The sequence below is a fragment of the Prunus avium genome, chromosome 2 (genome assembly GCF_965620075.1).
Source record: "Prunus avium chromosome 2, drPruAviu1.hap1.1, whole genome shotgun sequence".
NCBI classification, from domain to species: domain Eukaryota; kingdom Viridiplantae; phylum Streptophyta; class Magnoliopsida; order Rosales; family Rosaceae; genus Prunus; species Prunus avium.
In genome coordinates, this window is record NC_142285.1 from 5,587,992 (window position 1) to 5,615,685 (window position 27,694).

General features: G+C 36.8%; 3 protein-coding genes, 1 long non-coding RNA gene and 1 pseudogene across 16 annotated transcripts; 2 read left to right on the top strand and 3 right to left on the bottom strand.

Moving 5' to 3' along the window:
* Positions 1 to 276: 276 nt before the first annotated feature.
* On the bottom strand, positions 277 to 3,921 carry LOC110771709 (long chain acyl-CoA synthetase 7, peroxisomal-like). Of its 10 annotated transcripts, none has more exons than XR_015834006.1 (8): positions 3,304 to 3,920; positions 3,089 to 3,206; positions 2,886 to 2,954; positions 2,582 to 2,792; positions 2,363 to 2,492; positions 2,139 to 2,256; positions 673 to 836; positions 277 to 522 (listed from the first exon to the last, which is right to left on the bottom strand). XR_015834006.1 is itself a non-coding variant. In XM_088249408.1 (8 exons), the coding sequence occupies exons 5-8, from the start codon at positions 2,586 to 2,588 to the stop codon at positions 1,132 to 1,134; spliced, it is 342 nt and encodes a 113-aa protein (XP_088105534.1). In that variant the 5' UTR covers positions 2,589 to 2,643; positions 2,729 to 2,792; positions 2,886 to 2,954; positions 3,089 to 3,206; positions 3,304 to 3,921; the 3' UTR covers positions 305 to 1,131. The 10 variants fall into 10 exon arrangements, 9 of the variants coding, with proteins under 9 accessions (XP_088105532.1, XP_088105534.1, XP_088105535.1 ...); XM_088249408.1 differs by having other exon boundaries at positions 305 to 1,218; positions 2,582 to 2,643; positions 2,729 to 2,792; positions 3,304 to 3,921; XM_088249403.1 differs by lacking the exons at positions 277 to 522; positions 673 to 836 and adding an exon at positions 917 to 1,218 and having other exon boundaries at positions 3,304 to 3,558; positions 3,746 to 3,920.
* A 954-nt stretch (positions 3,922 to 4,875) lies between these two features.
* On the top strand, positions 4,876 to 6,418 carry LOC148296332 (uncharacterized). The gene is made up of 2 exons (XR_015834037.1): positions 4,876 to 5,074; positions 6,220 to 6,418. It is a non-coding gene; the product is annotated as an uncharacterized LOC148296332 (long non-coding RNA).
* A 1,046-nt stretch (positions 6,419 to 7,464) lies between these two features.
* On the bottom strand, positions 7,465 to 11,723 carry LOC110770364 (Intron maturase, type II family protein). 4 transcript variants are annotated; one of them, XM_088249457.1, is made up of 3 exons: positions 11,393 to 11,723; positions 8,216 to 10,255; positions 7,979 to 8,112 (listed from the first exon to the last, which is right to left on the bottom strand). In XM_088249457.1, the coding sequence occupies exons 1-3, from the start codon at positions 11,507 to 11,509 to the stop codon at positions 8,107 to 8,109; spliced, it is 2,163 nt and encodes a 720-aa protein (XP_088105583.1). In that variant the 5' UTR covers positions 11,510 to 11,723; the 3' UTR covers positions 7,979 to 8,106. The 4 variants fall into 4 exon arrangements, with proteins under 4 accessions (XP_021830183.1, XP_021830184.1, XP_021830185.1 ...); XM_021974491.2 differs by having other exon boundaries at positions 7,465 to 10,255; XM_021974492.2 differs by having other exon boundaries at positions 7,465 to 10,383.
* A 1,246-nt stretch (positions 11,724 to 12,969) lies between these two features.
* LOC110770355 (protein FAR1-RELATED SEQUENCE 5-like) lies at positions 12,970 to 14,263 on the bottom strand (annotated as a pseudogene).
* Positions 14,264 to 16,358: 2,095 nt separating this feature from the next.
* On the top strand, positions 16,359 to 27,675 carry FY (Transducin/WD40 repeat-like superfamily protein). The gene is made up of 19 exons (XM_021974482.2): positions 16,359 to 16,634; positions 16,947 to 17,183; positions 17,618 to 17,709; positions 19,209 to 19,277; positions 19,418 to 19,522; positions 20,265 to 20,360; positions 20,455 to 20,537; positions 20,638 to 20,709; positions 20,781 to 20,878; positions 21,722 to 21,781; positions 21,874 to 21,934; positions 22,019 to 22,106; positions 22,227 to 22,290; positions 22,563 to 22,641; positions 23,118 to 23,207; positions 24,185 to 24,273; positions 24,633 to 25,153; positions 26,563 to 26,814; positions 26,938 to 27,675. The coding sequence occupies exons 2-19, from the start codon at positions 16,985 to 16,987 to the stop codon at positions 27,004 to 27,006; spliced, it is 2,187 nt and encodes a 728-aa protein (XP_021830174.2). The 5' UTR covers positions 16,359 to 16,634; positions 16,947 to 16,984; the 3' UTR covers positions 27,007 to 27,675.
* Positions 27,676 to 27,694: the final 19 nt, after the last annotated feature.

A 27,694-nucleotide genomic window follows, 5' to 3' on the forward strand; every position in this document is an offset into this window, starting at 1 on the left:
AAGAGCTCGACACAAATTAAGCTGGGACCTTTAGTCCATATAAGATCGATAAAATAGAGCTTAGACCTTTTGTCTATCAAAGCTCGGCAAAAATTGAGCTGGGACCTTAAGGCAATTTTGTTCAGGAGCAGGTCTCTGGTGATTACGAAATTCTAGCTGAATTATTGTAAGGAAGTTAGCTTCGTTATAATGAAACAGTTTTCGTTATCCGAAAAATGTTTTCATACTGTTTTTGTTTGTGCAATGGATGCCATCTTCCATTTCAGCACAATCACATTATTTGAAAAATATAAAGTCTAAGTAATTAGTTTGTGTGAAGATGAATAAAATATAAAACTCCATTTTTGTAGTTCACTATCACATTATTTGCAATGGCCTCAGATCTTTTTCAAGTTTGCTTCCAACCAGTCGTTCTGTCTTCTCGATGCAGTGCTCTGTTTTGCCTAGTAGTGCCTGCTATGTTTTGTGTTCTGCACTTTAGTTGATGTTCAATGTTTTTGTATATTCTTGTCTCCTGTCATTCTGAATGAAATAAAAACAAGCAAAGATTATATAGTGCCGAAAAAAATTATCCTGGGATTAAAGAATTATTACTGTGAGTATAAATTTATGTTGAATGTTTTGGATTTTCGTCGTTCCACATGAAGCAAACCAAGAAAAAAAAGTACTCACCTTCTAATTTGATTAATTGAGCCAATTGGCTGTTACCTGCAATGTGAGGTAGCATCAGCAATTGAGTCAAAATAGCTATAGTTAAATACCGTGATCCTTCTGGAGAAGAGGATTTATCTTAGCTTCTGTTAGTCTTCTCCGTTGCAGGTTCCATTCGAAACTAACTGAAAAAAGATATATCAGTCATTTCCATGGGAAAAGGAAGCCATTCAATTCAAACATGTTTGTCTCAAACTAACAAGAAAAGAAAAGGGAGCTTTAGTAATATACCCAAAATAGGGCCTCAAATTATAAAAAAACCCTACATGAAATGCACTTTAGAAACATACCCAAAAATCATTTACTACATACAAAATGAGTGTTGAATTTCTTATAAATTACATGACTGCCACTAACTAACTTAAAAGAAGCCCAATACAAAAATCACCAAAAGACCCAAAACAAGCCCAACTCAGACTTTTAAAAAACCCCAAACTTAAGTATTAAAAAAAAAACACACGAAAACCAAGGGCATGTCCCCACGACCCTTCCTTCTCCATCGAACCTCTGCAAACCATGTCATAGAAGTACATTGTTAATACCATATCATAGAAGTACATTGTTAATACCATTTTATAGAAACATATTGTTAATACCATTTCATAGAAACAAATTGTTAATACCATTTCATAACAAAAAAAAACATTGTTAATACCATTTCATACAAAAAAAAACCATTATTAATACCATTTCATACAAAAAGACATTGTTAATACCATTTCATACAAACAGAACATTATTAATACAATTTCATACAAAAAACCACTGTTAATACCATTTCATACAAAAAAAACCATTGTTAATACCATTTCATACACACAAAAAAAAAATCATTTTATATAAAAAAAACCCAAAAAATCCCAGCAAGACATCCGATATCCTTTGAAGAAACCATCTCCAATTGTCTACAGTTTCACCAGATACAATCGCAAAGGCAAAAGAAAATACCTCTGAAAGAAAAAAAAAATACACTGTTAATACTATGTCATAGAACTATATTCCTAGTAAAAATTCACATTCTGCATATCATAAACTTCAAGTGCACAACCGTATATAAAGAGCAAAATATAGAGCATGCTTTGTTACTGAAAATCTATTAATATTATGTCATAGAAGTACACTGTTAATACCATGTCATAGAAATCAACTTAGTTGCAAGGTATGAACTGCTGTTATACTGTTCATACCAGTCATTGGAAGTTAACAACTAAATCATTTCATTTGCATAATCGGTATGATAAAAGTGTACAACTTCATACCACTCAAAATCAATTAAATCACTTCATTTGCATAAATAATTGATCCTTCATCACTCCACATACCATAAACATTGAAGAATCTGAAATGTGACACTTAGAATAAGATAATATGCTATCTAACAGCAAATTCTTATATACATTTGTGTATGATAAGTCTGGTAAACTCACAACAGGCAGGATTAGGGGACCCGACGTGGCCAGATAAGTTGTCACCTCATCCATCATGCTCATGGCACAAGAAGTCTCTGTCATACCATATCCTTCAATTACTTGACAGCCAAAGCACCTGCGATTTTCGTTACATATGCAGCAAAAATTTAATTGGTCTTAACACTTGAGAAAAAAAAAATGAAAGTTTTTTAAAATTGCATTCTATAAGATAGCCAACTTACACTCTAAGGAAGTCCATGACATCAGGGGACAAGGGTGAAGCACCGAATCCCATAAAACGAACTCGTCCTCCAAGCTTTTCCTTCATTTTGTTGAACACCAATCTGTCCCATATTGGTGATCCATTCGAACCTGAAATAATTGTTTAACATAGAGAAATTTAACAACATCATGACTTAAGTAATAGCCTATGAGAAGGTGAAGTTATTAGTGTATATTACCACTCATTATGGATTGCTTCTTGGAACTGTAGGCAGTTTGAAACAGTCTCTCCCTTAGAGTCCTAGATGTTTTAACAGAATTTACAATTCTGCGATGGACTGAATTAGATATGACATGGAGACCACATGAACAATAATAAACAATACTTTTAAGCAGCAGCCAACACTTGTATGCATCATTTCTCATTTATTGCATCTTCTTCCATCAGATCTATAACCATAAGAAAAGACCAGTGTGGCTATTAAAGCACAAACAGGGAAAACAAGGAATGACACCAATGAGATAGAAAGAAACATATTATACCACGACCACAACCAAAGTAGAAGTCGCACTCCCATCCAGATTCTGCGCGATAAGTGCTCCCAGTTGCAACTGATAAGCAAGCATTCAGTTGAGCTAACATTAGTACAAACTCTACAGCCACATGTACCTAAGATTAGATCTACAACAATGTATTTCTTCAATATGAAAACTAGCCAGCATGGTGCAAGAGAAGTTAGGGAAACCTTTATGATCTGGTGAATCCCGTAGGTCCCAAGAGTCATATGATGAACTCCATAGATCCCAAGCCATGAATTTCAAAGGCATATATATATATATATATATATATATATATATAATATCCTGAAACGCAAATACGACAAAGTCATGATTCTATGACCAGACATTAGAGCACAAAGATAGTTAAGTTCAAATGCTATAACTTGAAAGAGAGCTCAACCTTAGGCTCAGAATATCATGTCAACCAAGTCCAATTATCCAGCAACTTATTTTATGAAAATGGAACCCAAATCGTAATCAGCAGTACACCATTAGAAGTTTAATGAATAATGTAGGCCTCAGTGTTACGATCGTCGAGGTTCTGGTCGTTCATGCCTTCGATTGCGTCCCTCATGGCCTTCTCGTTGCTGAAGGTGACGAAGCCGAAGCCGAAGCCGAAGCCCCTAGACCTCCCGATCTCACGGTCGTTGATGATCTGGAAACACAAAAAGAAACCAAATCAAATCAGATCCGTCCATCAAAACCAAAACGTCAGAGTATAATCAAACAAATACACAATAATAAACAAAAATGAAAAGGAATCGATCGATCTTCAATCTTTGGGAGAGAAAGATCAAGTAACATAGAGAAACAGAAGATCAAGTAGCAGAGAGAGAACATGCGTCAAGTGGCCCTTCGATTCGATGATCTCACCGAACGGAGAAAAGACCCTCTCCAACGCATCATTGTCGGTGGCCCAGGCGAGCCCTCCGACGAAGCTTAGAATGATGAGGTTGAACAAAAACTGAAAATTGGGGTTGAAGATGAAGATGAGAGACTGGAGGTCATGAAATGAGTTTTGATCGATTAGAATTCCAATTTTATGTTAAAAAGGGTAATAAAGGAATTTCATCTTAATAATTAAATTAAAAAATATACAGCTGTTGATTTTTGGGTTTATTTTGGGTGTGTTTGTATACATTAAATAGTATAGGGTATTTTTATAGTTTTATGTCTAGGAATGGGTATTTAACTAAATTTCTAAAAATCATATTCAATGGACTGAACTTGTTGACGCACAGTTATGCCAAGGCCGACATTGCATTTGGGCCTCACCATTACGGGCCCAAGGGTCTCACTATGCCCAGGCCCACTGCCAAAGTCAGTTGGAAAAGGCCTATAAGAGGCAAGGGGGCTGATTACTCTCTCCTCTCCCAAGCTTCCTCTTTCTTATTTACTAAGGCTCTCAAGCTTATCCCAATGTAATACAACTCTCTACACATATATACAACTATTAAAGCAGTGGATGTACCCCGAATTTATGGGTGAACCACTCTGTCATTACGTTTTGCCTATATAATTGCGATATCATATCTATCCGATTTATACGAGTTCAACAGAACTAGGATTCAAATTAAGTGTTAAAACAATTACACACAAGCCACTAGGGTCTAGTCCAGTAGAATAAGGCATTTACTTGTACTACCGAGGTCTAATGTTCGAACCTCCATGCCCATCTTGGTTGTGTGTGTGTGTGTGAAACTCCATCCCATGTAGGTTAGACTATCGTTTGAATTAAAATAATAATAATTACACACACATATATATATATATATATATATATATATATATATATATATATATATATGTGTGTGTGTGTGTGTGTGTGTGTTACACAACCAAATTACTGATCACATGGGTTATATTAAGTTATATGGGTCATGGGAAACCCAACTTAAAGTGCCCTACCTTATAAATACATAGTCAAGCCTTGAGTCATCTTAGGGTTTTGAGTTTTTGGGATTGAGTGAGGCAAGTGAGGCACTATCACTCTTCCCTCACCATGGTCGGCCACACTAGGAGGTGCACCTCCTTGTGTTCTTCATCTCCTCCTCCTCTTCTTTCTTATTTGATATGTGTGAAATTAGAGGTCATGCACTCGTGTGGTTATCTTTTGGAGAATCTTTTGTTGAAGGCCCTCCATGGGCGATCAACCTTGAGTTGCATCAAAGGTATAAAGGGTTTTTTTTTTCCTCTCTCTCTCTCTCTTTTTCTCTCTCTCTCTCTCTCTCTCTAGTAGTGTGTAGAAGAGTCTAGGTGCTTCAATCCTTTAGGCCTAGAGATATGGGAAAATATTTGTTTTTGAACTCATGATTTTAATCTTTAAGCTGTCGTTGCCACAATAGTGATTATGCTCTCCATGTATGTTCAAATGATCTTTTAAAAACACAAGGTTTCCTTCAATTACAACTACAATATTTATATTTGAAAAAAGGGTTAAATACCTTTTTGGTCAATGGGTTTTACACGAAAATTCAATTTGGTCACTCTGAAAAAAAAATTAACCAAATTGATCACTGTGTTTCCTAAAGTTTACAATTTATAGACATTTCGTTATCTTCCACTAAGTGCATCTTATATTTTTTTTATTTTTTAGGTAGCACGTTTGATCTTCTTCCTAACTCAACGAATTTAGCTATACGGGTTTAACAAATTAGGGAAAATCTTGGGTTGAAATTGAAATTACGAGGTATAAGGTCACGGATTGGATGCTATATTGAAGCCTGAATCAATTGAGTGAGAACTGTATTGTGACTTCGGATGGCAAGGAGACGTAATCAAGGTAGAGCAACAAAATATATTGGTAAGTTGTTGATTTCATTTGAATTTAGTTTGGCCTTTTGATTTTCCTTATACCTCACAATTTCGATTTCAACCCAAGATTCCCAATTAGCCCAATTTGTTCTAACTAAAAAATCCTCAATTAGCCACTTGTTGCTTTCTAATTGGTTCTCAGTGTGTTATTATTTTTAAACTTAAAAATACAGCATAGTGTTTTTCTAAAGTACTGGACTTCAAGTGTTTTTTTTTTCTAAAATGTAATGTTATATTATGAAATGTAGACGCATATATATGTATTATGAATTGAGGGAATTTAAAACCTGGAAGAGGCCCAATTCTTTGCTAGTTTAATATATTTGGTCATAAGCTCCTCAATACAGACTACTGATCAGTGGGAGCTTGAAAAATTATGGATTGATTATTAATTTATCGAAAGAAATATATTACATAAAATATTGGTGGATGCTTCTTCCCATTTTTTCTGATTCGATGAAATCTTGACGATGTCCTTCTATTTCCCCACTTTAATTTGTAGCTTCAAAATACTGATGCATTCCAACTGCTTACCAGAAGATGTGCATGCATTTTACGGGCAGATTGGGTTGAGGATATGAAAACAAGCTACTTTCACAGTTCACATGCAGCGTCATCGTTCAGAGTAGTATTATTTACCCTTTTGAACTTTGGTGATGTGACATACAATGAGAAAAGAGAAGGGTGTTGGAGAACTAAAACCTTTCAATTCACAATCCTGCTGGTGGTGGGTCGTTCTCATTTTCTCAAATTTACAAGAACAGAAAATAATGTGCAAAATTTTTGGAGAGAATCTATTTAAAACCTCACAGAATTTTTACCCAATCTCTTCAGTCAAATGTTTTTGAAACCGTTTGCAAGGCGCTTGTAACTGAAGCTGTAAAATGCATTTACCTCTACAACCAAAGCCCTAGATTCTATTCCCCTCCCCCCAATATCGATTGTATTAAAAATAAATAATAATAAAAATTGAAACCTTAACAGAAATTTTAAGATGTTGTGAAGTGTGGATGCTCCTCTTAGTGACAGATGAAGAAACAAATGGGTTCATTTAATGCAAAGAAAAGCTACGAGAAAGCGTCACAACCTACGCCAAGCGAGAGAAAAATAAATCAAAATTTTAATTCATGAAAAATTAATGCCACGTAAATCATATCATCACATCTGATTAAATATATATTTTGTTGTTTTAAGTAATTCTATGCAAAACCATATTTGTAATTTTTTTTTTTAAACAAAACAAAAGGAAGATTTTTTTTTTGGTCAAGGAACAAAAGGAAGATAGTTTGAGCAATTAGGAATGGTAATAGGAGCACACAAATTGCAAAGGAATGTGATCCCAAAATACTCATCAAACCCCTTCACACACCCCCAAAAAAACACTCAATTACTTATAAGTTAGGCAACTGAAGAATAAGATGTTTCTAATGTATTGACCAAGTACATGTATACAACCTATGAGAAAAGAAATGATACTGCTTTTGACCAAGTACATTCATGACCAAGTTTTTTTTTTTTTTTTTTTCTCATCGTTCTAACATTCTTTTTTTCTCATTCCTTTTGTTATGTAGGATAGGTTTTCATGACCAAGTACATTTATACAAACTGCTTTTGGAGTTCATAACAAAAGGAATGGTATTAATGTTTGTATGTTATATGAACTTGGTCATGAAAACCTATCCTAGTTCATATAACATACAAACATTTAATTGACGAAAAATTAAATAAGAGCCTTTCAGCAAAACTATGAAAAATGAACAAATGCATATTTCAGTGACAACTAAACCATGTTTGCCTCGGTATAAATCATAACGTCCACAAAATAAGTAACTTACCATGTTTTTTTTCGTGTAAATGGCTCAACAAGCATTCAGACATCATTTTTCAGATACACACTACAAAGCCATCTGAGAGAAATCTTGGCACTTTCAAGCCTCCATTGAAAGCTTCAAAATCAATGAGCTTTAATACCCAAATTATCCATAGCTCAATAAGATATATTTTATTGAATGCAGTCATTTCCATACCCCAAAATTGATGGACTGAAGTGATATATGACCAAGATACAAATCCTTTAAATGTTGCTTGCACAACCCAAGTCTCCGTCTATTCAAGCTGGGATGAATACAACTTGAGAACCCTGTCTTCCAGCCTGGAAACTTCTGCCTTTCCATTACATGAAGAGTATAAACGCTTGGCGCTGGAGCCATACACCCATTTACAAAACAATTGCAAGGACGTGACTCACTTACCATTCTTGCAAGAGAGAGTAAACATAAGCCACTGTAAGAAATTCCATACGTTAATGCCTCATCATTATCATAAGATTGAGCATCTGATGTCTCATTTACCATCTCTTGCTCTATTTCTTGGGTAGACGGAATTCTGCTTAGTTCTGTGTCAAAACGTTTCGCTATCTCAGTTTCATGCACACGATACTTTGCTGCTAGAGTGCGAATGCAAGATTTTCTAACTATATTAGAAATCAAGAGCTTTACCTCATTAAAGTTATCACACTCAGCATACCATCTAAGCCAACGGCGAACAATACCCGAAAACCAATCAATGATTTGGTCATTATCTTGTAAGATTAGCAAAGAGGATGTGCGGGGATAACCATCAGATGTGGTCAATCCATATCGTAGGAGACGCTTTTTAATGGCATTAACAGGAGCAATTATCTCAGTGATAATGACAGATTCGGTGGAAGAAGCAGCACTTGGCAAAAGGGAAAGAGTAGAAGTGGTCTCAGAAGAAACATACGTTTTCACCTGTCTCTGAAATTCATAAAAGGAGTTTCTTAGTTCTTGGGGTAGAGCTGGCTCTGCAACATACTTGGACAGGATAGCATCCTCACTCTCTGCTGCTTTGGCTTTGACATCTTCCATCCATATCTTCAGCAAGTGCTTGTACCAATGATCTGTTTCCATACCGGATTTACGGAAATGGGAAATTTGGCTCAAAACAGACCTACAGTCAGCTAAATGCTCAATCTCCGACTCCTTTACCTTCTTCAGACCATGACCCAACCATTTCTTTCCTATACTAACCGTCCCAGCATTCCAGGCCTCTTCTTTTTGTAAACCAAATAAAGCAACTTTTTCCTTCAACTTGTGGACTGCTCTTGTAGCTGGACTTTCTCTTACATTTCTTCTAACTAAAGTGCCCAAAAAGTGGATCCCATGCGGCATTTGACATGATAATAACTCTGCTCGATCATCCACATCCAAGTGCAAAGACTTCTGCAAGTAATTTAGAACCTCAGATTTGAAATCAAGAGCAGCATCCTTAGAACCAGCCACTGAAAAAAATATCTCATCCATGAAACGACAAGAATGGACCCTTATGCTAAAACTCTCTTCACCGGCACAGCCACGATCATTACCTTTCAGGTGTCTCCTAAACCAGCTGCGCAGCTTAGACTGGGGCTTTTGATCATAATGTAAGCTTGGACTGAGAGCTTCATATTTCATTGACAATCTGTAAAATTCATGGTCAAATTGGTTGAGATAAATATTCATTAATATAGGAGACAATACGCCCTCCTGTGGAAGGCCATGACCTTTTGGGAATCCACCAAACTCCAAGTTGAGCACATTGGCATTAAACATGCTTTGGATCATAGCATAGAGGCTAGGGTCTTCTACTTTATCCTCCATCACAGTTATAAGTTTACCAAGTATACAAGCATCAAGCTTTTTATTTATGAGCAATGTAAACCACCAATCAGGATTAGAAATCTCCTTGCTGATGTACTTCAGAGCTGTAGAATGCCCCCTCCCACTTCGATAACCATGTGAAATCTTAGAGAAATCGGGTTTGTAAACAACTTCCAAAACAATTCTGATTGCTTCCTGAATGACCCTCAGATTTATATTTGGAAGTACCAAAACTTCTTCCCTTGCACCCTTTTTTGAGATAGAGAAGGTATTGGCATTAACATCAAAACTCCCACAACACAGCTCTTTAGCAATAGAATCAAAATAGGTATTATCATCATTGAATGCTATATTAATATTTGAGTTGAGTCTAATACAATCATAAGCATCCTGAAGAGTTTCTGGATTGGAAATGACTTTTGCCATTAGGTTTCGAAACTTCCCATTGACGTATTGTTCCTTCACCCTCTTCTTTATGCGCAATTCAAGAGACCTCTTGAGCTCCATTCGGCTCTTGGGTCTTCTCTCATCCATATGAGAAGACTCCTCTACAAGATTGGCTAAGTTTTCTGCCAATTTCATTTCATGAATGCCACTATTGATATCACCATCAGCATTAGCAACCGTGGAGTGATCTGCAAATTCTTGTATTCTTTCTGAAGCTCTACTAAAATCAGCTGCTGCGACCGGACTTTTTTCTGAGTTTGAATGAGTGTCTGACTGCACAAGGACCTTTTGCACCTTATCGCAGAGGTGAGCAGTGAGGGAGGTAGCTTTTCTGGCAATAGCGAGCCTTTTTTCATAAGACATAGAAGAAAATGTTGCTGCTGCGACTATTGCTAGAGAGGGGGCAGGGCCACCTTTGAGCTTCATGAGGCCCTGTTCAAAAATAAAATGCAGGCATGCATCCAGTTATAGTCAGCAGAACCCTCAATTGCATATGTCTGAAACATTTTGTCGAACATGTGGCCTGCATTCATTTTATGGGGAGATTTTGAAATTTCTTCCTGTACAGAGTTACAACACAAGAGGCATTGAAAACATAAGAAAACTTTACAGAAACCTACAAGTCAAGAGAACACAGTACATATTATGACCAAGCAAGAAAAACTAACGATGGCTCACCGACCACTTGATTTCCTATTTGTTTGATTAATCCTCATGCAGCATACTAGGAGCATTAGAGTTTAGATTAGATGAAGAAAACTATCACCAAGGCATCTTGATAGAAGAGAATCAGAAATTTGATTTAGACAATATAGTATAGTATATTTATCAATAAGCATTCTGGAGGAAAGCAAAAATTGGAAGGGATGAGTTTCAAATTGGACCAAATCAAAAATGAGAATAACACAAAATTTTAAGAACTTCGCTGATTTGGATCCTTCTTGATATCATATTATTTGTATCATTTGAAAAAGGACATGATAAGGAATTGGAATGGTACAAAACAAGGAATTCCTGACATACAATATTTAAATGTAGTATCATAACTTCTGAAGTTCTGATGAATATACGAGATCAAGATAGATAAGAACATTAAAGTCTATAAGACATGTCTAATCTACACCACTAGAATACCGAAAAAGATAGCATGAACACCACATGTGAGATGGTAGTCAACCCGAAACCAACATGTAAGAATCGAGACATGGAACACAATTAGGTTAGTGATGTAAATTTCCATTTTATTAGTTAAATCTTGTTTTTTTTATAAACAGGATTTTAAGAGGGAAAAAAAATAGAGTCAGTATGAACTTATTCAACTATAACCAAGAGCACCAAGAGCAACCCCAGAAATTAATTAGCTACAAATATATAAATCATGGTCATCTTAAAAGCTTTCCTTAAGCAGAAAAAAGACCCGTATTGTAGGATTTCAGCAAAATGTAAAGATACACTGGGCTAGATAACATAAAATGTTAAGATTCGAGGATGATTACTTGCTGAAATGATAACTGACGGAAGGTTTAAAGAAAGAAAAACCGAACTATAATGCAAACAATTCAACTTCACCTGCATATATCGCACCACAGTGCTAGTGTAATCAACTGCTCTCCTCTGGGTAAGCTTTCTCATCCTTTTTGCAGCAAAACCGTCAGGATGAGCTACAACCAGTGTTTTCAAAGGCATGCCTTCGCGCGCGTCGGAGCGAGGCGGCAGGAAATCGCCCGAGGCGGTCGGCTGTTTCGCGAGTTGCACGTTTAGCGCGGGGAAGGCGTGAGGAAGCGTTGCAAGGAGGAGCGAGGCGGAGCAAGGCGCGCCAGATCTGGACACTCTAAGCCGGAAGAAATTTTGCGACTCTGCAAATTGGCTGCGGCTCTGCGAGGAAGACGACTCGCGTGTTTTTTTTTTAGGTTTATTGTAATGAAACGACGTCGTTTCGATTGAAGTGTTTTAAAAAAAAACTTGAAGTAAAACGACGTCGTTTCACATGGAGTGTTTTGAAAAAAAACAAAACAAACACCGAAGTTTCTGTTTTTTTTTTTGTTTTTTGGTCTGAACCATGAGGTGGTCCTGGATGGGCCCCAACTATGGGTGGCACCTTTAAACCTTAACCACAACCCAGACTAATCCCCACTCACACCGGGTCGGCCCGTAAGGGGTAAAGTGTTGGCCAAAATGGTGACTCCGTACGAGAGCAGGGATCGAACCCCTGACCTCTCTTAAGGAATGAGAGTGCCGAACCACTCACACCAACCACCTTGGTTCTGTTTTTTTTTTTAGTAATGCTATTTAGACACACAACATTGACCACTTTAGCTGACCATCTTATGTGGGAATTGATATGTCATGCCAAGTCAATTAATGAATGTTGCCATGTCAATTAAAAAACCCTAGTGTTTCTAGTAAGTAGCCTCATGGCAATATTCATTAATTGACATGGCATGACACATCAGTTGCCACATAAGGTGGTCAGCTAAGGTGGTCAATGTTGTGTGTCTAAATAGCATTACTCATAATTTAATTGTATTGTATTATTCATAAATTTTTCTTATTAAAATAAAATTAATGTTCAAAAGGCTTACGCCTCAATGCTTCAAGGCTTACGCCTCGTATAGCGCTACTAAAAACGCCTCACCTTTGAAAACATTGGCTACAACAGACATGACATTTGTCATCCATTAAGAAAGAAACGGAAAAATCATTATCTACACTAAACTTCTAACAAAATTCTACTGCCACTTTCCAACCTTCGTTTACACTTTCAGCCTCACTGGCACGCCCTTGTAAATTGCCAATTTAAAAACTTCAGGATCCAAAACCAGGTCTAGGGGTCTAATTTACAACTCATTTCTTCAAAACCGTGTACTTTAAAAATGTAAATTTCAAAGTTGAAAACCCCAGTCAATTAAAGAAGTAAAATGCAACCAAAATCTTTTCTAGGATTTCCTAACATACTTGACTTCACTAGGTAAAACACTTCCATACACTTGAAATTCTTTTATTTTCTTTTCCTTTCCATTTTCCTAGAAACCAAACAGAACAAAACCAAAATAAGAAAGCCAAAAGGCATAATTTGGTACAAACCATCGTAAGGAGGAAAAGGAGGAGCGGGCCCATCGTTTCCGTTTACGGTACATCATCTCAATTCAATCGCCTTTTAGATCATATGTATCTATCATATGTTGCCAATGTTGTTCGAACGCCACTGGTGTCAAACCACCATGCACACAATAGCTAAACTCCCTTACAATTTCTGGGTTATTCACATTGGAGTTCACATTCCTCATGATGTGCCATGAACATAAACGATGATGTGCATCGGGAAAAACTTCATCAATCCCTGCGCGCATTACCTCATCCCCGTTCGTGATAATAGATATAAGCTTCTTGTCCTTCACAGAAGTCAAAAAAGTTCTGAGTACCCAACGATATGTATCAGCAGTCTCATCAACAAAAAATGCACAACCAAAAACAGTAGTCGCATTATGGTTGTTTACACCAACAAACACCACTAACGGCTTGTCATATACATTGGTCTTGTACGTGCTATCAAATATCAACACATCCCCAAAGCAACAATAATTGTGTAGAGATTGAGAGTCTCTCCAAAACAAATTTGTCAATCTATTCTCCTCATCTACAATAAACATGCAAACAAATTCCGAGTCTGCTATTGCCTTGGCATTCATGTAGCTTATTGCTGCTTGTGCATCACCATCCAATACCACTCTCGAAATCCATCATGTTATATAAATCCTTACTGGTGAACCCCACTTTCATGTATCCACCTACTTGGTTAACCATATAGTCGTATGTTTGACTGGTTTTAATATAGGCTTTTCTCTTAGAAATAGAATATGCTATGTTGGATTGCATAACACACCAGTGGGAACTAAGAAAAGGCACCTCATGTGAGTTACCAAGTCAGTGGCTGTGCTCCATTACAAATTTATTCACAATATAAGCATCCCGTTTAGGACAATACTTCACAGCAAATGCAATGTGACAATACTTTCTAGTCTCTTTCCTTGGTGTACGAACCATATCCTCTTTATTCGTCCATTTCTTTGATCTACTCCCTTCTTTTGAGCACGCCCATTGTCTTCCCATCACAACCCCACCCTCGCTACGTCTCAAATGACTTCTTCTTATGCTAAAACTAATTGCAAGAGCATAGTTCCAATAAAATCTTTCTGCTTCCTCAAAATTTGCAAACTCCCTCCCCTCTAAATCAGCAATGCTCATATTTGGGAAGTTTAACCTATCATACTCAAAGTGTCTGCTAATCTCAGTAATTTCTTCTATTCTGCCGTCCAAAAACTGTAAAGATGGGACATTTTCAGTTTCTTCAAGTGACTCAGCCTCCGCAAAATAACCTTCACTGTTAGGTATTAAGTTTTGGCCTTGAATTCCACTCTTTGTTCTTGCTTCTACATCCATTTCTTGAAAATAGGCAACATGTCTTACATGGTATAATTAATATGAAAATAAATGGATACACATCAATTGCATTTAGTAGAAGTATAAACATACAATTAAATTATGAAGGATTAGTCATTAATGAGAGATTCTACGTTTCATAATTGCGCACATATAATGGCAATTGCGCGACAAGAATGCAAAGAGACTGCTATGTTTTTCAATTGCAAGACGACAGTGCAATTAGAAGTAACTGTTTGTCAATTGCATTGACAAATCACATATGTTCTCAAAATTGAAGAGGCTACCAATAACATGGCAATATGGATACATTAATTGCAAAATCGGACTAACCAATTGGTAATTGGATTCAAAATGACATATTGAAGTACCTCTTGCATTTCCATTACCAAAATGCAAGGCTACAAATATCGTGGCATTTGCATTACAAGTAATTGTAATAACAGACTAATCAATTGGTAATTGCATTCTAATTCATAAAAAGGCTTCCCAATTGCATGCCAAGTATGTACACAAATTGCAAAAACCCCCTTACGATTTGGTAATTGCATGAGTTGAAGATGAACTCAATTTAAGATATCATTATATCATTACAATTAAGAAATTCTACCTAATGTTTTTTGAATGAGTCACAAACTTTTCAACATCAACAATATGCCCAACATGAAAGAAGAGAAAGATATTGACATTAATCATATTGTGTTTCTTGTCTGTGAAAAAATTCAAATTACAATGGTTTTCTTTTCAGCAAAACAAAAACCCATTAACCCCAACAACAGAATGGAATGTTTTGTACTCACAGTGACTTTGACGATAGAGCAATCGTTGGCTTCAACAAGTTTTTTTTGTTGTAAAAATGGGGGCTAAGCCCAGGAAGCAACTAAGCAGAAATTAATGCAGACCTCAAGATGCCAATATGATCAGCCTCAAGAACAGAAAATATCCCCTCAGTACGCATCTCCTCTAAGTAGTAGGGGAAGAGAGGGAGAGATGACCGAGAGAGTCGGTGGGATTGCCTCAACAGTTCAAGATCTTCTTTGCCCTTCTTTGTATCATTCTATTTTTCATTTTTTGTTTAATTTTGTGTTTGTTCTCTTTTACCTACAACAACTATTTTAACTGGTTACCACCATTCAACGGTGTGGATTTAACCCACATCCCCACTTACTCATCTAATGGTTCATAATAGGGGCGCATGGATACACCACACGCCACTGTAGAATTTTCGTCAAATTTGAAGCAACAAACTGAGAAATTTGAGCATGCTAAATAAAAAAGTTTGAGCCAAAAAGAGCTTAGGTCTCTGTGTTGAAGCAGGTTTTGAATCAAAAACATAAGCGAGTTAGGGCAATCGGAAACTTGATGTTTTACTTGGGTCCTTGTCTTCAAGCGGGTCATGTTCTCTCAAAATGGGCTGATATTTGCACTTAAATCCCTTGTTTCCATCCAATGGTGGAAATTACAATTATGCAACTGCTACTAGAAATCTAATATGAGTTTTGCACATCAAATTAAGGGTGGGCACGATCCGATTTGGTTCGGTTTTCATCTAAAATCAAAATTAGTACCTGTATTATTCATCTAATCCAGTTCAGTTCAATTCTTATAAAAATTCATTAACTAAATTGAACCAACCCGAACCAGTTTAAATTTAATTTGGTTTTAATTTTTCCGATTTGAACCAACTCAAAGGCCAATTGATTATTTTCCTTCATAAATAATGAAAATAAAAAAAATATTCATAATAATCGTAGATCAAGATAAAAAAAATTATCAATTGGCCTTAGAGTTAGTCTAAACCGAAAAAATCGAAACCGAATTGGATCTAAATTAGTTTGAGTTGGTCTGATTTAGTTAATGAATTTTTATATGAACTGAACTGAGCCGAATTGAATGAACAATACGAGTGCCAATTTTAATTTTGAATGAAAACTGAATTGAACCAAACCGAATTGTACACGCCTCTAATTTGATGTGCAAATCTCATATTAAATTTCTAGTAGCAGTTGCGGAGTTGTAATTTCCATCATTGGATGGAAACAACGGCTTAGATTTAAGTGCAAATCTCGGCCCATTTTGAGTGAACATGACCTGCTTGAAGACAAGGGACCCAAGTAAAACGTCAGGTTTCCGATTGCCCTAACCCGCTTATTTTTTTGTTCGAAATCCCTAACCCGCTTCAACAGAGAGACCCAAGCTCTCTTTTGGCTTAAACTTTTTTATTCAGCATGCTCAAATTTCTCAGTTTGTTACTTCAAATTTGAACTCTCTTGGATGTTTTCATCTTCACTCTTCCGTCTGCAAGAACCAAACCACTAGCATTTTTCATAAACCCGCTTCAGTCAAAGGAGGTTTATTCAGCATAAGAAAGGTACATATTTCTCCATTTCTCAGCTTGCTATGGTACACTGATGTCGTCACGAGGACTTGGTTTTTTTTTTCTTTTTTTCTTTCTTTTAAATTTAGGGGATGGTGCATTTTTGGTTGAACTAGTTCTTCCGTTTGATTGTTAATTGTAAATTTGGAATTGAAAAAAGGCATTTAATTTAAGAGACATCGATAATTGCTTATCTTGAATTATCTTGTTTTGGCTTCTGGTTTTTCCCAGTTGTCGAAAACTTTGACTCTCAGGTTTTGTTGTCACTATGCATTTACTCATTATTTGCATTTCTCTATCTTTTAGGATTAGGGTTAGGGTCAGTTCTTCGATTTGGGGCGACAATGATGTACCCTGATCCTCAACAGCAACACCACCAACAGCAGCATCAGCATCAGCAGCATCAGCAGCAAGGTGGAGAATTTCACAGGGGCCCCCCGCCTCCGGCGCCAATGATGCGTCAGCCGTCGGCCTCTTCGACTAATATGGCCCCAGAGTATCACCACCCATCTGGCCCCGCTCCTCCTCTTCCTCCTTACGATGGTTTGTTCCAAATTATGCCTCTTGGCTTTCTTATTTTGGTTTTGTTCTGTTTGGTTTCTAGGAAAACGGAAAGGAAAAGAAAAGAAAATAATTTCAAGTGTATGGAAGTGTTTTACCTCGTGGAGTCAAGTATGTTAGGAAATCCTAGAAAAGATTTTGGTTGCATTTTACTTCTTTTATTGACTGGGGTTTTCAACTTTGAAATTTACATCATTAAAGTGCACGGTTTTCAAGAAATGAGTTGTAAATTAGACCCCTGGACCTGGTTTTGGATCCTGAAGTTTTTAAATTGGCAATTTACAAGGGCGTGCCAGTGAGGTTGAAGGTGTAAACGATGGTTGGAAAGTGGCAGAAGAATTTTGTTAGAAGTTTAGTGTAGATAATGATTTTCCCGTTTCTTTCTTAATGGATGACAAATGGCATGTCTGTTGCAGCTCATCCTGACGGTTTTGCTGCAAAAAGGATGAGAAAGCTTACCCAGAGGAGAGCAGTTGATTACACTAGCACTGTGGTGCGATATATGCAGGTGAAGTTGAATTGTTTGCATTATATTTTGGTTTTTCTTTCTTATAACCTTCCTGCAATTATCATTTCAGCAAGTAATCATCCTCGAATCTTAACATTTTATGTTATCTGGCCCAGTGTATCTTTACATTTTGCTGAAATCCTACAATACACGTCTTTTTTCCGCTTAAGGAAAGGTTTTAAGATGACCATGATTTATTTATTTGTAGCTAATTAATTTCTGGGGTTGCTCTTGGTGCTCTTGGTTATGGTTGAATAAGTTTATACTGACTCTATTTTTTTTCCTCTTAAAATCCTGTTTATAAAAAAACAAGATTTAACTAATAAAATGGAAATTTACATAATAGGGACAGGGTCTTCCATGATTTAGATGTCAATATAACCACACTCAATAACTTCAAACCAACAAAAAAACATCAGTGAAAGCATAACAAGATCTAAGAATGAGCTGCTCTCCAATCTGGAAAAAAGCTCTCCTCCCGCAAATAATCCATCTCCTCCCTCACATCATAAAAAGCTCTCCTATTCCATTCCATTGATATTATTTTGGGAGCTTACCATCATAGCACATATTCCTAGAACCACACTGCTATTCCTCCCACTTAAGAACTTAAGCCTCTCAGAAAATACGGTATCACTTGAAGCTGGAATAAACCAGCACAGATTGGGCTTCCTTAACAACCTTAACCTTAAAATAATCCAACTGGCAATGAAGCACTCGTTGCGTTCCTTTTCTGCACAGAACACAACACTGGGGAAAAACAACCAAATTTGTTTTATGTTCTTTAGATGTTGGCATCACTAACCTAATTGCATTTCATGTCTCTATTCGTACATGTTGGTTCTGGGTTGACTACCATCTCACATGTGGTGTTCATGCTGTCTCTTTCGGTATTCTAGTGCTGTAGATTAGACATGTTGTATAATGTTCTAATCTGTCCTGATCTCGTATGTTTGTCAGAACTTCAGAAGTTATGATACTATGTTTAAGTATAGTATGTCAGGAATTTCCTTGTTTTGCAGCGTTCAAATTGTATATCCTGTCCTTTTTCAAATGATATGAATAATATGCTGTCAACATGGACCCACATGTGCACCCTTTTTTCTTAGAAAACTAAAAAAAATTATATTAAAGAAATTTGTTAGAAACCAACCAAACTAAATGCCTAAACAGGGTTTCCTTAGAGAGCCTACAAAGTCAGGGCAGCAAACAGTATCACAGAACTTATAGTAATGACCCAACCACAGAACAACCTCAGCAGAACCCTACAAAGTACAGAGCGGAACAGCAAACATCACAGTAAAACTAAAAAAAAAAAAAAAAAAATCTAAAATGGATGTCAACCTCACAAAAAATCAGTACACGTGTGTCCTTTGGATATATCTGTTTCATTTTTATATGTAGAGAGCCCTGAAAGATTCTGGTTGCCATTGTCTCTTAGTCTTGCAAATTTATATTGGTGATTGAATATCTTAAAATTACATATCATTGTTTTCCAGATTCGAATGTGGCAGCGTGATGCAAGGGATAGGACAGTATTGCAACCTACACCAGCAGCAGCAATTGATGTGAGTGGTCCTTTATTATTTATATTATATTTTCTTTGTGCATAAAATATGGTTTACTGGAAGCATGATGGTAGTCTAATTTTGGTCTGAACCTGGTGCAAGTGTTCATTTTACTTGAATAGTTTGCCCTTTTGGTGTAGATGTTGCCGACAGTTGCCTATTCAGATAATCCATCCACTAGTTTTGCTGCAAAGTTTGTACATACGTCCTTAAACAAAAATCGTTGTTCGATTAATCGGGTCTTGGTAAGTTACATTTTCTGGCCAGAAGTACATTTAAATCCTCTCTCTATATGTGTGTTTATTTATTTATGTTTTTCCAACCATTATGCATTGAGCATATTGATGTTTCTTTTTTGGAGTTTGAAGTTATATTGTTGTGTGACTTATGAACAGGTCGTTATTATTATTATTATTATTATTATTATTTTATTTCGGAAAGTGTGGTATTTGGGAATCTCCTATTTGTAGGGAGGTGTGTGGCTACCAGCTGGGCTATGTCCCAACCACTTTTGAGCAAGAATTAATCTTATTGTTTAGCTGTTGGATTGGCATTTGAAATCAATGACATGTAGACCCCAGTTGGTTTGAAAGGCTTTGTACTGGTTTCCGAGTTTTTACGTGTTGGACAATTATACATGCTACTGTCTTGGTTGCGTAGAAAATTGCTAATATAGTAATATCACTTGCCATTTTCTAGGGTTCAAATGTATTCCATCACACTATACTCTACCATTACAATGAAAGGAATATTCAAAGGGGTAGTGGGTAAACTATTCATACAGTTATTTTTCCTATATACATGAATTAGGCCCAACTGTTTTATTGGGCCATGAGCCGGGCAAAACGTTATTTTAAGTGTTCTCATATAGTATTGGGTTATGATGTTGAACTTGTTTGGGTGATAATAGGATTTTCTGACGTTACTTTATTGTTTTTAGTTGAGCTATCATTCTAAATTTGGCTGACACCCCCTCTTTTTTCAAAGTGGACTCCTACAGGGAGACGTCTTATTACCGGCTCTCAAAGTGGGGAATTCACTCTTTGGAATGGACAATCATTTAACTTTGAAATGATTCTTCAGGTTAATAATATTACATATTAATTTTTTTCTAAATTACAGTTATGATGGATGTCAGAATGAGAGCCTTTGATATTTTCGTTAATTCAATTTGTAGGCGCATGATCAAGCAATCAGGTCTATGGTATGGAGTCATAATGACAATTGGATGGTCTCTGGCGATGATGGGGGCTCAATAAAGTAATTAGAATTACAGATAATTTCAATTGTTAAGAAGTTTAAAAAAAAAAAAAAATCATAATTAACCTAATGTGTTCTTGCATATGGGTGTACTTTTTAGGTATTGGCAGAACAACATGAATAATGTGAAGGCCAATAAATCTGCTCATAAAGAATCTGTTCGTGATTTAAGGTAAGTGCTTACATATGTGTATTTTTCTTCATTCTGCTTGAGGCATGTGTTAACTGGCCCTTTTTTTACAGCTTCTGTAAGACTGACTTGAAGTTCTGTTCCTGTTCTGATGATACTACTGTTAAAGTTTGGGATTTTGCACGTTGTCAAGAAGAGCGCACATTGACTGGTAAAGTGCTTTGACCACACAACAGATATGGAATGAGCTTGTTGACCCTAATTCGGTAGCTCAATCCCATACTGTACTGATTTATTGATATGTTATCTGACTATAAAAAATATCCAATACCTGCCTTTTTTTCCTTCATCCAAAAGTTCTGAACACATGAACATCCACTTTCTATGTGAGTTCATCTTTATTTATTTAGTGATGAAGAAGCGGATCCCTCAGTATCCTTGAGAGGAGGTGAGATTTAATATCTAACACACCTTCTGCAGCTTTTCCATAATTGGTAGCCCTTGGTGTATTCCAGAATTGATCTATTTTTGGCAGTGGATTGGAATGTTGTGCTAGAAACTACACTTTATTTTGAAGTGTTACGTTGTTTGTGCGGATTCCTTATGATCTGCATTACAAATTATGACATCCCATTAGACTGGTGTTAGTTGAGACTTTGCCTGTTTATTTATGTTTAGTTTTCTTGAAAAGTTATTTATTTAACCTGGGTTGTGTAGGACGTGAGATATTTTATATCACCAAGTTAAACATATACTATGGCTGGTTGAAAATCACAAGTTTGTGAATTAAGGGTTAGGTTAGGGACTGCTTTGATTAACACCATTTGGATATACAAGCGTGTTGTGTTCTCAGTTTTAGAGATACTTTTAGGTCTCTTAGTAGTGTACTTTATTGAGTTCAAAGCATAAAATCTATGAACAGGTTATTTTAGTTTCATAATTGCATTAAGCGTTCTTCTTTAATAGATTTTGACATCGTGCTCTTGGGGTTTGCATGCTTAAGAAGTGCATGGAGTAACCTTAGAATTTCTCTATGTGGTTTGAACTCAGGCAGGCCATGGTTGGGATGTGAAGAGTGTTGACTGGCACCCTACAAAATCTCTACTAGTTTCAGGTGTTTGCAACAATTCTCTTCTGAGTTTATATTAATATCTTTTTGAAAGTTATTTTTTGACTATTTATTTCATATAATTGGTTTGTACTTAGGTGGGAAAGACAATCTTGTCAAACTTTGGGATGCTAAGTCAGGGCGAGAACTCTGTTCATTGTAAGTAGAGAAATATGGCAGTTAAACCTATAAGTTAGTTTTATTAGTTGAAAATCTTTATGGATGTTATGCATGTTTTTGCAGTCATGGCCACAAAAATATGGTGCTCTCTGTTAAATGGAACCAAAATGGTAACTGGGTGCTAACGGCTTCAAAGGATCAAATCATTAAGGTTGGTGGCCCAATTTTTTGCTCCTCAACTATCACATGAGTTGATATGGGATTTTTTTTCCTCGGAAATTTATAATTTTCCTCCCATGGCTGATGATATTGTTGCACCACATGCTCTCAGGTTTATGACATAAGGGCTATGAAGGAACTTGAATCTTTTCGTGGCCATCGAAAGGACGTGACTGGTTAGTGAAGTTTCCTCTCATATCACCTAAGCCTACTTTATCTTTTCTTATCATTAGTAGGTGCCATGTTCAATGTGTCTGCAAAACTTCTATTCCAAAGCCCCAGTTGTATTATTAGTATAGTAGAAAATTTCTGTCTGCAAAACTTCCTCCTGTCTTTATTATGCTCATGCCTAGCCATTGGTAGGCCAAAGTTATCGCACTCATTATATTTGTTAAGGTTTTGTATGATTATAATGCTTATGGTTACCATTCTTTGAAATTTTTATTAGCTCTGGCTTGGCATCCATTTCATGAAGAATATTTTGTCAGTGGGAGTTTTGATGGATCCATTTACCATTGGCTTGTTGGGTAAATTCTATTCCTTAAATCTAGTACCCTTCTATGGGTTTATTCTTTTTTGGGTCAGCGTTATAGAATAGTTTACACTCATGTCTTTCATTCTTTACAGTTTACCCATCAGAAATGGGGAAAAAAAGAGGAGAAGAAAGCTTTTTTCAGTTTCTTGCCTGATTTAATTCTTAATACACAAGCGAATATGCATGAACCTATTACTTTTGCCTTGTCTTTGGTGCAATATGTATGTATTTTCAAGAAGGAAATGAACTTTGTACAAAGTAAGGAAACCCTCATAAAATGATGGTGCAACCATTTGAATCTAATTACCAATATGCTGATTGCAAAACTGTATTGCATTCTCCATTGCCTTTTGGATGACTGGAGAAAAATGACTGATGCTCATAGCAAGTTTTCAGTATTGTTAGTCCTGTTTGTTTGGAAGTTTTGATAGCTCTTGTATCTGAAATTAAATTTATTTTGATGCACAGGCATGATACTCCCCAGGTTGAAATTCCTAATGCACATGATAACAGTGTGTGGGATCTTGCATGGCATCCTATTGGTTATCTTCTCTGCAGGTATGTATTACTGCTCTTCATAGTGTATTATCCCTTTCATTATTAAGACCTACCCCGTTTTGAACAGTTTTGTTGTACATGTGAAAGTCACCAACAACTGGTGGAATGCTCTCTAAACAATTCACTTTAAGAAGAGTTTTATACTTATAAAATGATCTTCTATGGTGGCCTAATTTTGCAAACTTATTTTGAAAGCTTTCTGACCAAAAAAAAAAAAAAAAATTTTGAAAGCTATGATCTTCTTTAGCCATCTGATTAAGGCATGCAATTTTCGACAGAGCACTATGTCTTATGATATAGTAGTAGACCCGAGATGCTCCGATGAAATTATTATTATTTTTGTTTAATGAATTTTAAGGGAACTAATCATAAAGGAAACCAGCTGAAGAGTTGAAGCTTATTGAATTACTAAAGAGGTTGTTGGCTAGAGTTTGTCCTTAATTACTTTGCTGGGCATCAGCTATGGGATGCTGTTGTAAAAGAATTTATAAATGTAAACTTTTATTCGAAAGAGGAGCAGAACACGACAAAATTTAAGTTTGTTTCCTTATAGTATCGTAATTGACGTGCAACCATTGTAGAATTTAGATCAAGGGGAGTAATGTATTTGGAAACCTTGTGGTTTGTCAGAGGAGGGATGTTTGTGGTATATGGAAATTCTTTGTGCCCTGGATTCTCACACACAATTCTTGGATTGGCTCTTATTGGTTCAGCTTTGAGTTTTGTATTGTCTACATTTACCCAAGTCCAAATTCTTTGTAATGATTGGACTTCGGCTAGAAATGTCTAATGTTGGGGTATGGACCAACAAAAGGGCCACCTAAACCTATATACTTTTGGCAAGTTGCATGTCCAAATTGGACTTCCTACCTGTAAGCATAGGCATCTTGATGTTTTGGATTTGTTATATTGAATAATATTAGTACGCTTTCAACAAGATTAGCAATGGCTTCATTCACTTGTATGTTCTTCTGCAGTGGTAGCAACGATCACACTACGAAGTTTTGGTGCAGAAATAGGCCGGGAGACACCGGTCGTGATAAATTTAACATTGGTCAGAATCAAGGTTGTACTTTGCCTAACCCAAAATCAAAATGTGAAAACTATATAGTTCGTTATCTTATCAAATAGAATGTTATTTTTAAAGTATACCCAGTTTCACCTGTGCAGCAGCAAGCATGGTAAATGTTCCCCTTTACGGGTATTTTTGTGATTTCATAAATAATTAATATGCAAGCATACTTGGATGTATATCGGAAATTTGGATGTATTCTGCTCTAAGTGCTTCATACTAGGGGTGATATATGTACGTGCACACACTCAAAAACCCACCCACCGACACCTTGCATAAGAATTTGTAGTTTAAATTGAGGTGGATGTGGCCCAACTTGAGCAAAGCATCAATGCTACTTTTATTTCTCGCAGGTTTTGGTGAGCAGAACCCTGCTTTTGGTGGTCGCATGACTGGTAACTTTCCAGTAGCTGAAGGACCACCAACTCCAGGACCATTTCCTCCTGGATTGACTCGAAATGAAGGAACAATTCCAGGTGTTGGAGTTGCTATGCCGTTATCTCTTGATGCATCAACTCAGGGAGACCAACAGCAACCTCATGCACTTTCGATGCCTTTAGGGGCTCCTCCTCTCCCTCCTGGTCCACACCCCTCTCTTCTTGCTGCTAATCAGCAGCAACAATATCAGCAAAATCCTCAACAGATCCCACAACAGCAACATCAACAACACCAAGCTCACCCACAGCAAATGCCCCCTATGCCTATGCCGCCTCCAAATATGCCACATCTACAGCCTCCATCCCATTTACCGTTGCTGCCCCATCCTCATTTACATCGCCCGCCACCCCAAATGCCCCCACTCGGGATGCCATCATCAGTGCCTGGATCCTTGCCTATGCCTTCATCAGTTCCTACCTCACATTCAATGCAAATGGTATGTTTTTTCTTCTCACAGAATTATTTAATTACTTTATTCACCTGTTGTTCTCATTGTATAAGTTGGATCCACCATGGGAGATTGCTTTATAAGTTAGAGATTCTTATTTGAAGTAAGAACTAGGGAAGGTTGCTTCATAATCCGTTTGGCTTGCTTACAATTCAAAAGTCAGCCTTCCCTCCATGTTTATTGCCAAAGATTCAATTAAGAAATGGGAAAATTTTAAATTATGTCCCTTGAATATATACACGTGTTTCAATTTGTCACCTTTAAAAATATATAATATATGTAGAGATGTCTATATCAATTTTTTAAAATTTCTAAATTTCTAAATATGTCACTTGACACTGACTCCATCCAAAATTCTGTTAAAAATTGTCATTTACTGTGCACATGCCTCGTGCTGTATGGTGTTTTAGTAATTTTACTAATGAAAATTTAAAAAAAATTTACAAACCTTAAAAACATAAAAACTTTCAGAATAATAATTTAAAAAACAAACCCCAATTCCCTTCTCCGACATCCCACCTCCCTCTCCCTCCCCCCCCCCCACCTCGCCAACCATCCATCCAACCACCCCCAAAAGCCAGACTTGAGGTTGACCTAGTACTAATGCAATTAGTTATTTTCTCCAAAACAATGGCCATCATCAGCACAATATCTTACCCTCTGCTCTGCACCCTCTGCTGCACAATCCTTTCAACCAAACCCTCCCTTAGTTCTCACCCTAAGACCCAATTGTGCACACCAAGGCTGGTTTTGGCAGGCATTGTTCTCATGTCCATTCCATATGTGATGTCTAGGTTGGGAAGGGGTGGGTGCAGGGAAAGGGGGTTGGTGTGGGTGGGGGACAGAGATGGCTGCGGATGTCGGGGATGGTTAGGGGAAGGGAGTGGGTTTTCTTTTCTGAGTTTTTTTGTTTTTGTTTTTAATAATGTTTTTATTTGTAATATTACTGAAATATCCTTGGAGGATGAGCATATGAGGTTGGTGTGGGTGGGGGAGTCAGGTGGCTATGGATGTTGGGGATGGTTTGGGGAAGGAATGGGTTTCGTTTTCTTTTGTTCTTTTCTGAATGTTTTTTATGTTTTCATGTGTAAAAGTACTGAAATATTCTTGGATGATGAGGATGTGCATGCCATATGACAATTTTTAATAGAATTTTGGGTGGAATTAGTGTCGGGTGATATATTTAGAATTTTTTAAAATCAATATGACATCTCTCTTAGCTTTCTTAAGTGACAAATTGAAACTCTTAAGGCAGACCCTCCATAACATAACTAATGAAAAGGAAAATTCTGGTGTTATTAATTTAAAATTTAACTAATAGCAATAACTAAAACTAATAAAAGAAACTTTCATTTGCAAATCTTATAATGGTAATTAACATTAGTTTGGTTCTTTAGGGAATGCAAGGTACAATGAACCAGATGGTTCATCCATTGCCACAAGGTCATTACATGGGCATGAACCCAATGCACTCAGGATCCCTACCTACAAGTGGAGCATCTGCACCTGTTGGAGGTTTTGCAAATGGTATGCCAAACATGCAGGGCCCATCTAATGCAAGTGGAGGCCAAATGTATCCTCAGGGTGGCACCTTTAATCGGGGTCAACCTGGGCAAATTCCAATGCATCCGGGGTATAATCCCTACCAGGTGAGACAGAATTATATGTACCTCTATTCACTGCAGACTATTAAAGATCTATGGTAGAGATTTTTCATAAATTTCAACATTACTCAGCTGTAGCTTTTGTGTCCTTGTCTTTGCTTATTGCAGACTAGGGGTCAGTCTGGTATGCCTCAACCTCCACCAGGTCCGCCACCGCACGGGCAAGCACCTCAGTAGACCATTTTCTATCCGACTTCACTTATCTAGGCCCCCCCTTCCCTCTTCTTCTCTCCCCCTCATTTCAGGACAGCTTGTTTGCATGTAAATCCTCACCTTTGCCTTGTAGCTTTGTTTGTACTTTAGCATAGAAGTGACTCATTGAGATGGCTTTGTCGAGCAAACAGAAGAAAATTGCAAAGAGTTATCTGGAGTGACTGGGTGTAAAGCGTCCATAGTAAGTCCATCAAATCTCAAGGCTAACCCTGGGCAGACAGTGGAAGCTACAAAATTGGAGTACCGAAAATCGTCGTCTGTTCAATTTTGTTATTGTTATGTACTTCGGCCTAGAATTGACTCATTGAGATGGCTTTGGTTGAGCAAGCAAAAATCATTTTAATTCCCCTATGCTCTTTTTGGTTTTATTGTTACTTGGTAGAAGCAACGGCGCGGATAGTTCTTCTGTCTAAAGAAATGAAAACTCTGGCGCTTCTTATGACAAAAGAAGCACAAACATCTTCTGCTCAATAGAGATGTTGAGGTTGGCCTTAATTAGCACAATGATTCTTTCTGGAGAGAGAGATGTTTGCCATTACCTCTAGGAATTGTGGTTTACCTGTGAAATGGGAAACGGTGTTGTTTTGAAGATGACTTATTTGATATCCAATTAATTTCCTTTTTCTTCTTCAATGTCGATGGTTGATCCTTT